At 39.8% G+C, this 14,469-nt stretch overlaps 1 protein-coding gene across 1 annotated transcript in view; it reads right to left on the bottom strand.

The window, feature by feature from the left end:
- Positions 1 to 14,469, bottom strand: part of LOC126184829 (prolyl 3-hydroxylase 1-like) — a 450,484-nt gene that overhangs the window by 250,823 nt on the left and 185,192 nt on the right. Inside the window, exon 2 of the mRNA XM_049927417.1 lies at positions 12,487 to 12,630. Coding sequence (XP_049783374.1) covers positions 12,487 to 12,630 — 144 coding nt within the window. The remainder of the gene's footprint in view (positions 1 to 12,486; positions 12,631 to 14,469) is intronic.

Raw genomic sequence — 14,469 nt, 5'->3', positions numbered from 1 at the left:
TGAGGTATCGTCTTGGTTGTGTAACTGGATTCGTGATTTTGTGTCAGAAAGGCCACAGTAAGCAGTAAATGACGGAAAGTTATTGAGTAAAACAGAGGTAATACCTGGCGTTCCCCAAGGAAGTGCTTCTCGATCTACATAAACGATTTAGGAGACAATTTTGCAGTCCTCTTGGACTGTTAGCAGATGATGCTGTAATTTACTGTCTTGTAAAGTTAACAGATGTTCAAAACCAATTGAAAAAATGATGAGCCAGGGCATCTGTATGGTGCGAAAAGTGGCAATTGACTCTAAGTCTGAGGTAATCAAAAATGTTCAAATGTGTGGGAATTCGTAAGTGCCCAAACTGATGAGGTCATCGGTCACTAGATTTCACATACTACTGAAACTAACTTAAGCTAACGTACGCTAAGGACAACACACACATCCATGCCCGAGGGAGGAGTCGAACCTCCAGCGAGAGGGAGAGGTCATCCACACATGAGTAGTAAAAGGAATTTGCTAAATTTGGGTTACACAATTAATCACACGAACCTAAAGGCTGTAAATTCAACTGAATATTTAGGGATTACAATTGCAAAAAACTTACATTGGAAAGATCACATAGATAATGTTGTGGGGAAAACGAACCAAAGACTGCGATATATTGGCAGAACACCTAGAAAATGCAACGGGTCTACTAAAGAGGCTGCTTACACTATGCTTGTCCGCCTTCTTCTGGAGTACTGCTTCATGGTATGGGATCCGCATCAGATAAGATCGACGGAGGACATGGAAAAAGTTCAAAGAAGGATAGCTCGTTTTGTATCATCGCGAAATAGGGTAGAGAGTGGCACGTATATAATAATACAGTACGTGAACTTGGGTGGCAATCATTTAAGACAAAGGCTTATTTCGTTGCGGCAGGATTTTCTCGTGAAATTTCAATCACTAACATTCTCCTGAGAGCGAGAAAGTATTTTGCTCGCGTACACGTACGTCCGGAGAAATCATCATTCTAATGAAAGAAGAGAAATCAGAGGTCACAGGGAAAAATTTAAGTGTCCATTTTTCTGCCAGCTATTCGAGAATGGAACGGTGGAGAAATAGCCTGAAGGTGGTTTGATAATTCCTCGGCTAAGCACTTAATTGTGAACTGCAGAGTAATCGTGTAGATTTAGATGTAGATGTAGATACTTTTAGACTGTGGACCATTTTTCAAAAATTTAATCATTAGTTTCCCCTTTCCCCTCCCCACTTTCCAGCATATCACAGTATAGTATTAAAAATAAAAAGCCAATCAAAAAATCTATTGGTGAACTAGCCCAGTTGTGTTAATGGGAAACGAAAAACCTTTCCTCTTCCCTCCCCTTCCATATTTGCAGCCAATCAAAAATTTAAGATTGTGAAAATAGCCTAATTGAGCTAGTGCGAAATTTAAAACCCCCTCCTTTTCCAAGCCGTCCGTGCATAGTACTAAAATGAGGTTTAAAAATGAGGCCAAAAATGCAGTAATGAAAAGTTACGTAACCTTCACTTGAAAGTCAAAGGTATAACGTTAATATGATACATAAATATGGCGCTGAGTAGTACTCTTTCCAAACGAAATTTGTGTATGTGAACATACTTCCTCCACAGCATTAAATTAATGCGTAAAAATGGTGCCATGTTACATTATTTCTGTGATATTTACGTAAAATGGCGTAAACACACACTGCATAATGTACGACTTCCCTCACCTCTTCCCTCCTCCAAGCAGGACCTAGTATTCTGGCAACCATTAAAATTAAACAGCCAATCACAATGTTACCCCACCTTGGCTGTGCTTAAAAGTATCTGAATGACGTGAAATGTTTATCAAAACGATTACATTTACAGTATTTCCACATATAAAATACCTGAGTTACTTAAAAAGACACCTGTGTCAACTAGGATTTCATTACTGACTACAAAAAATCGTTTACGGACTGACTTGCCAGTCCATTCTGTGAATTTCATTGGAAGCTATATATCATTCATTGTGGAATAATAGACGTGTACAAAACATCCTCTCCAGAAATATTTAAAAACCAGCATTTGCTTGTGCAATATAACTAACGAATTAGTAATATTTAACTGTCAAACATGAGTTTTACTTTAAAATTTCTGCATAACTTCAAAAAGTGCACAATAAAATCAACTGCCGATTTATGTCTTTGTTGCTTGTCTTTCAGAGCTTGATGTATGTATATTCTTAGTGTAAGACACAACAGACGCTCAAGATAAATATTGACCACATCTATGATGCTTGTCAAACGACATACTATTGTGAAAAGTCTGCAAAAATGTGTCAGCAACTGGTTACAGCAGTATCAAAATATATGAAGTGTGTACAGCCTGTTGATATGTACTGTCACACCTACGTTTTGTACCTGCAAATTGCGAGTGATTGAGTCTAGTTGACGTTAAGTACAAAACGTTGTACCGTAGTGGAAGGCATAACAGAGAGACCCAAATTAATTACGTATCACGTCTATAATGCCTCTCAAATGCCACAGGTTCCTAAAATGTCTGCAAAAGTGCGTCAGCAACGCGAAAAGTATTATGTTTACGTTACAACGGTATCCAAATACGTAAGCCGTACTGTATTGACGTAATGTTTTTCATCCTCAGTTTAGGAGGAGGGAAAAGATAACGTAGCACAAGAAAAAATATAATCAATGACAAGTATTACAAGTGGTTGAACAAACTGCTGCAAGCAGAACTAAGGGTCTCTAAAACTGTAATCAACAACACCAACATCTATTTAAAATAACACAGACACACACACACACACACACACACACACACACACACACAACACGATTTTAAGGAAGAAGGTGTTTTTATCACTCAAACTGTAACACGATTTTAGAAGAAAGAGGTTGGATTGTTACGACACATCACTTAATTGCAGACGGCATGCCTTGTTTATACACTCACGAGAAGACCAAAGAGAACTGCAGAGTCGATATATCTAATGTAAACAAAGTTATTTATCAGTTATCAAGAACAAAACACACACACACATGCAATCTGCTTACCATACTTACGCAAGTATAATTACAGATCTCTTATGACAATTCAAGCAAAATAAAATTGTATTATATGTAAGATTTCACATATTTGGCAACCAAAACGACGATTCAAATTAAGTATTACCACATTTAAACTGTCTGTATTATTTGTTACAATGCAAACTGGTAGCATATTGGGACGACTGCTAAAAAGTTTTAGTTTAAGCTGCACACGTTCATGACGAAAGTTTGATAAATTTAGGACACTTGTCAACTCTATGGAGCTTCAAATTAAATATTTCTGCATCTAAATTGTCTGTATTACTTATTACAATACACGCAGCTAGCTTACCGGCACAACTTAAATAAATTGTAGGTTAGTATTCTAAAAACTTTGAGCTTTGTTCCACGCATGAATTCACCTAAATACGTAAAAATTAGTTGTAAGAACATGCATACGAACATACATATGAACACTATTGCACTTACGTCTTAAAATGCTCAAATATTAGTCTCACGTCTAAAAATCGCCGAAAGTTCGATATTCCTAGCACATTCTTCGCAAGCAAGATTATTTCAAATTAAATACTTATTTACCTAAATAGTCTGTATTTCCTGTTAAAACACACGCTGCTTCCGTACTGATTCTACTGATAAAAAGTGTTAGCCTAAACAGCTCTTGTAAACGACGAAAGTTTGATTGCAGACCATCTATTTTTGTGACCTCTTCTGTGGACGCTTTACAAAATGCATATATTCATGGTAAAAGGAGCAGGCGAGCTAAAATAAGAGGAAAAGTTACACTAAGCCTGGTAGTATAAGAAAAGAATGTCATTTTTCACGATAGTAATTTATACAGTTAACAATGTGCAAATATGTATATTAACAAAACATTTTTGATGCTAGTTAGTTAGTTACATGCTACATGGATCATTTTGCACAACAGATCGTAATGATAGATATGAAGGGCTTATTTCAATAGTGGTACAAGTCCACTTTTGTCCATTCCGAGATACAGAGTCCTAAAGTTAAATGAGCGCTAAAAAACCTGCAGCTGAGATACCAGAAATATTCAGGCATATGGCTTCTTGCTAGAGATGAACCTTTCTTTTTGTCTTTTTGGGCCATTAGTGTCAGAAGAATTACAGACAGAAAAGTGGAGGTAATGGACTTGTACCACTATTGAAATAAGCTCTTCATATACAATTGTGAGTTAGTAATTCCTACCCACCACATTTTACACATTACAGTAATAGAGATTCTTCTACGGAATAGAAGGCGTTGTCAAACTATTTGTTGACACTGAATTTATTACGAGAAATATACTCTTACTGTAGCTACAACAAGATTCTGGTAGACAGCACACGAGGTAAGGGAAGGTGCAGATTTAATGCAAACAGCGATGTGTGTGCATGGGAAGGAAAGCACTACAGTCTCTTCTCAGAAACAAATTTTTCACAGGCGAACATTGTCGAAAGCCCTTTCAGTCACTTGCTGTTCAGATGACGAAACACTTACTGCTTTGTGGTTAACAATCATTACAGCTTCCTGAAGATCTGGAGGAAATTCAATGTTAATTACATCCTCTGCTGTAATTAGTACCTCTTTTTCCTCACATATAGTGTTTACAAAATCTTCACCTTTGACCATATGGACGAACAAACAATTGAGATACCACAGAGCATGTTCAACCCATGGATTGTGCATTTCTTGGAAACGTTTCCAGCCTGCACCACAATGGGAACACAAATATTTATCATCGTTTCCAGTATAAAGGAACCCAGCTTCATTGAATCTGTCTGGATGCTGCGCAACAGCTAACAGTCAATCTCTGAAGAGTGCTAGTCTCGTCCCACATGTGTTGAATTGAGGATGAGGTAATAAATTATCTTCATCCCCCACCTAAAGTGATTGATAAAAATAAGGTACACATAATCAGAGTGAACACACTTTACATATTTTGATACTTCTGTATCGTAAAAATTACACTTTGTGTTGCTGACATACTTCTCTGACATTTTTTAATATTGTGACATTTGAGAAGATGTGGTAAACAATTAATTTGAGCGTCTGTTGTATTTGACACCAAGTGTGGGACATTGATTGAACTTTGAACGCTGGCATCTGTTGGCGAAGTCAAGCAACAAAGACACAAACCTGCAGCTGATTTTCTGTCCGTTTTTTGAAATCTGGCAGAATATTTAAGGTGAAACATATATTCGACAAGTACATATTACTAATTCATTAATTACGTTGTATAAGGAAATGTAGGTTTTTAACTGTTTATGGAGAGTGCGTTTTGTACTCGTTCTGTTATTTCGTAGCGAATGATATATAGCTTCTAATGTAATTTACAATTGCGATTGGTGAGCCAGTCCATAAACGAGTCTTCGAAGTCAGTAACGAACGCCAAATTGATAATATATTTGGTGTCGTTTTATGTAATTCAGATATTTTAGACTTGGAATTACTACAAATGTAATTGTTTTGAAAAATGTTTCAGGTCGTTCGAATACTTCTGAGCACCGCCAAGAAAAGCTACATTGTGACTGGCTATTTCATTTTAATGGCTACAAAAATATTAGGCTCTTATTAGAGGGGAGGAGAGGGGAGGGAGTTCGTACATTATACAGTGGGTGTTTACACAAGTTTACGTTAACTCTCAAGGAAATAATGTACGTTGACAAACTTTTTTATGCATCATTTTATTACTACAGAGGAGTATATGTAACTGTACACAAATTTATGTTGAAAATATTGCAACTCTGTGCCAGTTTTTTGGATTCCGTATCTCAATTTGTAAAAACGGAACCAGTTAGGATCACTTCGTTGTCCGTCTGTCAGTGCGACCGATAAGATCTCTTTTTCTCAGAACGGGTAGAGGTATCAAGCTGAAATTTATGACAGGTGGTGTAAAAATGTTAAGCATCTAAGTCGGTGCAATCAGAAGATGCTGACATTTACGCAACAAATTTTGATACTCGCAAACTCACTCATCAAAAGCTGTAGGGTACTTCCGATTGATATAGAATCATAAAACTTGGCAATAAGCAAGGTTTCACAGTATAAGTAAAGGAAAAAATCCGAAAATCGTTAATTTATAATTTTATCACATAAAAAATATTTTACTGCCATTTATTGTCTGTCTGTCTCTCCGTCTGCTAAGGTCCTTTTAATTCTCAGAAACGAGTAGAGGTGTCAAGTTGAAATTTTTGTCACGTGCTTAGGCCTACCGTCTATTGTCAGCGTAAATACGTAATTTAAGCTTGTAAGTCAATGCAATCAAAAGATACGGCCACATATGTCACATATTTCGCTCCTCGCAAACTCATTCATAAAAACCGACAGATGAACTTTCTGTGTAGATGTCGTGCTTGGTGGTCTAGCGGGAAACTGAGAGGTCGCGGGAGGGAATTTCGGTTAGACCATAGATTGTCAGTCTTCGTTTAAACCTAGCCTTGTCCTCCCAACGGTGTGACGAGTCGCCAGAAACAACAGCTCTGATTCCAGTTTAAGCTGTAGGTTCCCTTTCCCCAGTTTGATAACTGGAGTAGGTTAGGGACACGCTAGCCACGGAAGTGAAATCCAATAGAAAGACTTGCACCATTCCACTGAACTGCACGAAGTTATTATTATTATCTGTATACAGGGTGGTTATAACTAAGCTTTCGCTACTTGAGAGGGCTCCCATGACAAACGAGTGATCGCAGGACAATGAAACTTTGCGGAAACATTTGTAAGGGCATGCGGATGAGAAATAACGAATAAGCCATTGAAAGAAACACATTTTAATTTACATATGAGAGGGTAACATATTTTAATTAAATACCATGTTTACGTTCCAGATTACATACGTTGCTCAGTGTGATGACCATCTACGTCCACGACAGCCTGGAGCCGCACTAGAGCCCAAAATATCCCTCTCACTATGCTTATCTTCATCTTATGGATCGCACATTGTGTCTACCATTTTTAGCCATGGCAACAGCAATTTCTTCAACAATTTGTAGCGCAATTTGCCGTCGGTCTGCCGCAAGAGCAATTCCCAAATCAGCAAATTGGTTCAAATGGCTCTAAGCACTATGGGACTTAACATCTGAGGTCATTAGTCCCATAGAACTTAGAACTACTTAAGCCTAACTAACCTAAGGATATCACACACATCCATGCCTGAGGCAGGATTCGAACCTGCGACCACAGCAGCAGCGCGTATCCGGACTGAAGCGCCTAGAACCGCTCGGTCATAGCGGCCGGCTCCTAAATCATCAGTTAATTCGAATTTCCGAATCATGTTCTTCTACCCCAGTACAGGAAGTCGACCTCTCCGTATTCCTCTGCAACTGTGATGCACACTGGTGCTTTTGTTACAATCATAATCGCCGTACCAGTACTGGTGCCTAACGACAAGTCATGACCCTAACACTGCTAAGAACGCAAATCCTACAGTGAACAGTGAGAACATCATTGCTATAAAATTGGGTACACATAGTTATCCATCTATACTCTCAAACAGCGAAAGTTTAACTTAACCACGCTGCACAAAATTAAATTTGTATGGGACTCCCTGACCGCAAGTTGTATTCGCAGTTGTCCAGTTTTTTATGCATCTTTTTAATATTATGTCTGAGGTATATAAATATCTTTGACTTTTAAGTGGAGGTTACGTGACTTCTTTACTGCTTTTTTTAGTGTCATTTTACGCCTCATTTTAATACTGCGCTCTGAGTGGTTGGAAAGAGGATGCGTCGATGCGTTGACCGTAGTGGCCGAGCGGTTCTAGGCGCTACAGTCTGGACAGGAGACGGTAACAAGGAGACAAGGGTCGTAATTGTGTAAAGTGTTGAAGTCGAGGTCAAGGTCAAAGATCCTTGGTCTCTGACCTTGAAGATAGAGTAATTTTCAAGGTCATTTGAGCGCGAAATCAACCAGGTTCTCCACAGCTATACTACTGTCGTTATAACATAGAATTCATCATTCTTGCCTTATGCGATCTGTCTCGTTTCAGATGTACAATGTTTCGTTTGGGAGAGGTATATACAAATTATTCAAACAAATCTTCATTTCCATTTTTTACTTATAAGTAAGAAGCTATTTTCTCCTCTAGAAAAATACACTGTCTGACTAAAAAGTGAACCAACCAAAAGACATCGTCAGATGTCAATGTATCTTCGTACATATGCACACCAGCCATTAGCTAGTAAGTAAATGATTAGAGCTGCAGTTCTCTGTGATAGGTAGGACAGCCACCCCAGTGCACTAGTGTTATGCATGTTTCCTGTCGTTACTGAACATGGTCAAATAAATGTCCTGTGACTAGGGCCTCCCGTCGGGTAGACCATTCGTCAGGTGCAAGTCTTTCGATTTGACGCCACTTCGGCGACTTGCGCGTCGATGGGGATGAAATGATGATGATCAGGACAATGCAACACTCGGTCCCTGAGCGGAGAAAATCTCCGACCAAGCCGCGAATCGAACCCGGGATCTTAGGATTGACATTCTGTCGCGCTGACCACTCAGCTATCGGGGACGGACACTGAAAATGGTGGGAAATATAAGGTGCGTGAACAGTATCAGACGTTAAGTGATCACTGTGAATGACACGGAGAAGCTGCGAACTCGTGTGAGATAAAGTACCCGGCACATACCAGAGTTTGAAACTGGTCTGGTTGTGGGTCTCCATTTGGCTGGCTGGTCAAATCGTGCAATTTCCAGATCTATGGGCCATTTTGAGAAACATGACTGCATGGGAACGTGACGACAGCATACTCGTCGTTAGGGGTCGATCGACCACGTCTGACCACGATAAGATAGGATCGCCATGTTGCGCCCCGTCACATCTGCGCCTGGCATTCGGGAACGAGTAATGGACTCCCTGCAACACTCTCTGTCAGCTCACACCATTTCTCAGAGATTAGCAGCAGCCAGACGATGAAATTATCGTCCCATGCATGGGTTGGGGTTAACATCACGACAGAAATGGCTGCGTTTGGAGTGGTGACGTGACCTGGAAGCACGGACTTGTAATGAATGGTATCGCACTGTGTTCAGCTGTGAATCACGGTTCTGCACTACCCTGGATGACCATGTTCGGCGAGTATGGCAGCGACCTGGGCGAGAGATCCCATTCTTCCAATGTTTTGGAGAGACTAGCGTTTCATTCCTAGCATTAAATGCAGGAGGATCTGCAGCGAATTGACGCATGGTGCAGGGAATGGCAACTAAATCTCAATGTAGACAAGTGTAATGTGCTGCGAATACACAGAAAGATAGATCCTTTATCATTTAGCTACAAAATAGCAGGTCAGCAACTGGAAGCAGTTAATACCATAAATTATCTGGGAGTACGCATTAGGAGTGATTTAAAATGGAATGGTCATATAATGTTGATTGTCGGTAAAGCAGATGCCAGACTGAGATTCATTGGAAGAATCCTAAGGAAATGCAATCCGAAAACAAAGGAAGTAGGTTACAGTGCGCTTGTTCGCCCACTGCTTGAATACTGCTCAGCAGTGTGGGATCCGTACCAGATAGGGTTGATACAAGACATAGAGAAGATCCAACGGAGAGCAGCGCGCTTCGTTACAGGATCATTTAGTAATCGCGAAAGCGTTACGGAGATGATAGATAAACTCCAGTGGAAGACTCTGCAGGAGAGACGCTCAGTAGCTCGGTACGGGCTTTTGTCAAAGTTTCGAGAACATACCTTCACCGAAGAGTCAAGCAGTATATTGCTCCCTCCTACGTATATCTCGCGAAGAGACCATGAGGATAAAATCAGAGAGATTAGAGCCCACACAGAGGCATACCGACAATCCTTCTTTCCACGAACAATACGAGACTGGAATAGAAGGGAGAACCGATGGAGGTACTGAAGGTACCCTCCGCCACACACCGTCAGGTGGCTTGCGGAGTATGGATGTAGATGTAGATGTAGATTATTATGTAACAAGCCATCGCCTATTGCATTAGGTCGCAGATGAGAGCGATTGAGGGAACTTTGACAGTACAGTGGTATGGCACGGATGCACAATGTTCCCATGTGTGTCCTCAGGCGTCACATTTTCGTGATACCATTTCGCAACCGGACAATGTCAGTCCACATATAGCACGTATCTCCATGAACTATCTGCATGGTATTGGGGTATTCCCATGGGCAGCAAGATTCCCAGATCTGTCTCCGATAGGACATGTGTACGACCGTCTTGGACGTAAACTCGATACCATTGGCATTATCCATGAGATCGAAGTCCAGTTACAACGTATGTGGGGCAGCCTGCCTCAGGAATGGATACAACAGCACTTTATGAGACGCTTTCCAACCGAATCAGAGCATGGATCCAGGCCAGAGGGGTTGAAACGTTGTAGTATTCTCTGTAAATTTGACTTGATTTTCTGATCACTGCAACAACATCACAGAGCCTCTCAATTCACAAAGTTTCATTTCGTTTCCTTGTAGATTTCGAAGTACTTTACCTTTTTTCTCTGGCAGTGTAATAACATCCACCCATTCCGTTTTTTAATTTGAGGTACGTGTTTAAACAAACTTTTTATTTCTAAATCTGCCCTTATCTCTCACACTGACTCTTACTGAGCTGTAGGAGTATTGCAGAAAATAAATAATTGTTCATTACTAAGTTTACTTGTGCATTAAGGATTACTCTGCTTTTAAGGATGATTGTCATGTTAGTTGTTGTTGTTATTGTTGCTGTTGTTGTTGTGTTGTCTTCAGTCTCACGACTGGTTCGATGCAACTCTCCATGCTACACTATCCTCTGTAAGCCTCTTCATCTCCGAATAACTACTATAACCTACAGCCTTCTCAATCTACTTACGGTATTCATCTGTTGGTTTCCCTAAACGATTTTTACTCCGCCGCCCTCTCCCCCACACTTCCCTACAGTAGTAAATTGGTGATCCCTTGAAGTCTCAAAAGATGTCTAGTTAACAGATCTCTTCCTTGAGTCAAGTTGTGCCACAAATTTCATGCCTCTCCAGTTTTACTTGCTACCTCCTCATTACTAACGCGATCTACCCAGCTAAACTTCAACATTCTTCTGTAGCACCACATTTCAAAAGCGTCTATTCTCACCTTCTCTCAGCTGTTTATTGTCCATATTTCACTTCCATGCATGGCTTCGCTAGAGACAAATATCTTCAGAAAAGACAACCCAGCATTGCATTCTATATTCAATGTTACCGAAATTATCTCCTTCACAGTACCACCCAGTTTCAGCTCTGAAGGTGGCCTGATGGATAAATTGGCGGTGGTTTTGTGTTGTGGTTACATTACGTGAATACACGCTTGCCGCGGCGTCCAGCTCTCATCTATCTGCTGCATATACGTGTATGTCGTAGCAGCAAGCGCCATGCCAGTCAGTATGTCACAGTATGTCACAACCGATTTATTGGAACTCAGACATTCACCATAATTTGAACTTATTCGTATGCTGATATTCCCGTCCCACAGGAAGACGAAGAATAGTGGTATCTGCACTGTATAAAACTGAGCCGAGCGGCAGGCGTTCAGTTGATTTTCGTGCAAGATACTTCCTCTAGGCCTACGCAAGCAGACAAGGATACACTCCTTTGCTGGTATACCTCTTGTACATGAGACGGTTTTAAACTACTCAGGACATAATTTGGCACTCGAGACAGGTTCGCAGTACACACAGAATACTCTTAAATGGTTTTTTGAAGGTTAAAGCCACTTTACCACCTTCAGCTACTTAATTTTTTTAAAGTGAAAATTTCTTTATTACAGCATTCCATTGCGCACTATCATCTGATTTCGGCGCGTGTCCATTACCACACAGTTCAAAAAACACAGCTCTATTTACACTTCACAGCCACTGGAATAGAGAATTTTCATACTCTCATGCAATGTCTGTGAAGTGTGGATGGAAGTCTGATTTTTGTAGCACTTAATATTGCTCAGACGCCGTAAGCAGCAGGTGGTGCTCAACTAAATGATGAAATAAAGAAAAATTCGTAAAAAACTAAATAGTTGAAAATGGCAGAATGGTTTTAGCCTAAAAACATTTACTGCGGCCGTGGAACCGCTCACAAGGGAAGAAATGAGCTCTTTTAATAGTTTCTGAACTGATTTGATTGTATAGGTTTTACACAATTCTACTTGCAACGTTTTTGAAAGTATATAAATAATGATAGCGTGAGTTTCTGCTAGGAGGCACTACTAAACAGGTGAGGGGGCACAACCAATGGCAATGCGATTTACTAAAGAAACAGCCAGTAAATCCGTAACCACAGTACATAGTCCTTGCAAGAATTTCTTTTAACATATGAAGCTTCTTTGATGTGGAAGAAACGTTTCTTCGCTGGCTAATTGGATATTATCGTAAAACAACTCAATATAATACTATAATAGATTTCTGTATTCACAGAATTGTTAATCAGTTACTTATTGTATTCTCAGGACAAATAAATAAAATTATTTATGAATTTAGCAACTTACCGCTGCTTCGAGATTTGTTATTTCTGACATTTCCACCTCAGGAAGCGTGGAATAGAATTTGAGATTGGCCTTCATAACCTCATTGTCTGGGTTTCTTGTCAGAAATGTAAACGTAGCCTGAGCAGCTTCCTGTAGCATGAGTCTCTGAAAGGGAGGATGACAGAAGTCAGTATAACAGACTAACATGTTAAAAAAATAAATACCATAAAATAACTAATATACATAAATTTTCAGCGTACAAAACAGTCTCTGAAATTTAATTGTGAAGCACACTTTGTTTCAAAATCCCAACGGCTGTTAAATATTCCTGGGAAGCCACGTAATTCAAGTGACTTGACGAAATTCTAAACGTATGTGTTTTATATTCAGATATTCGATAGTAATGATCGAAATGTTTGTTCTGTAAACATTGTCGGTGAGTAATAGTGACTTATTATGAAAGCTAACAACAAATTAATTCCGTAATATTAATGATAAAATTTATAAAATATTTGTCCTGCTTCAGTCATTTTTTTACGCTTCAGCGGCATGCTACCATCATCAGGTGCTTTATAGTTACATTTTGCCGAAACGCCTCGTGCTCATAAATATTAGTAAAATGTTACTGAAACTGAAGAATTATTTCATAAATTTTATAATGCAGTCGCTTAAGTTATTGATAAAAACTATTTTCAATTTCATTGTAGGACAATATGACCAAATTCAAAATAGAAAGGCCTCGTGTAAACGGAAGTGTGTTCATGCAGAGCGTAGTCGATGGCATGGTTGTCATGTGCAGTGCAAGGGAGAGCCGTATAAAGTGACCATGGCGGGCAAAGTGGCTATTAGGGTTCTGTGGGCTATGAGATGCTAGCGTGACGTGGGATAAGCGTCAACTTATTCTCCCTGGAGGGCCCAGTCACCCCACGAAGTTCAACCTGTTTGCGGTGCCGCTCCTCAGAGTTATAATAATTTTTTGTGGATTTCAGTTATCACGATGTAAGGTAAGTGGTCAAAAAAATGGTTCAAATCGCTCTGAGCACTATGGGACTTAACATCTGTGGTCATCAGTCCCCTAGAACTTAGAACTACTTAAACCTAACTAACCTAAGGACATCACACACATCCATGCCCGAGGCCGGATTCGAACCTGCGACCGTAGCAGTCCCGCGGTTCCGGACTGAGCGCCTAGAACCGCTAGACCACCGCGGCCGGCGTAAGTGGTCAGTTTATTCATTTATTGTGATGATGATATGAGACTTACGTCTTTTTAATGAAACAGTGTTTAAAGTGTAATATGTTGGCTCCATAATCCTACTTTAGACATTGAAAATTCTGTATTACTACGAGAGGGTATGCAGCTTTTGTGTAAAGGTGTCCATGCGGGCAAAGTGGCCATTTTGGCGGTGGCTTCTGGCCACTTTGAGTTGGGGAAAACGTTAAAGCAGCGGCCGGAAGATGGGCTCCAGGCGATACTTACAGCGAGTCCTTATAACGATGACCCAGAAGTGGAAAATAAAGAAAGAGAAGAAAAAGAAAATAAAAAGAAGAAAAAACGAATGAGAAGGCAATAAAAAGACGAGTGCAAAGAGCAGGAAACCCAGCCCTAGAAGAGCTCTCTTTGGCGACAATTATGAAGACAGAAAGTGCATGTACTGCGAAGAAAAGTTTTTAAATTGACGACCAGAAGAGCAGTGGATATGGTGCCTGTTGTGCTCCCTCTGGGCCCACGAACTCTGCACAGGATTCGAGGAACCCAGTTTGAATTTCATATGTGAAAAGTGTAAATAATTTAATTCGAATTATGTTCCACAATAAAATATATTTACTTGTCTGTTTGTTAAAGCAGTTTTTTAGCCCTTATTTTTGAGTTTAAAAATGAGTGGTTAATTTATAATAATTTCATTGGTTAAAGTACATAGGTACATAGGTAATACACAGGTAGTACTAAGGTAATGAAACTATTCAACATTAAACTTCAGTAGTTGCAGATTACAGTCACTG

Source organism: Schistocerca cancellata, chromosome 4 (genome assembly GCF_023864275.1).
Source record: "Schistocerca cancellata isolate TAMUIC-IGC-003103 chromosome 4, iqSchCanc2.1, whole genome shotgun sequence".
Classification (NCBI taxonomy): Eukaryota; Metazoa; Arthropoda; class Insecta; order Orthoptera; family Acrididae; genus Schistocerca; species Schistocerca cancellata.
This window is presented reverse-complemented; position numbering and strand designations above follow the sequence as displayed.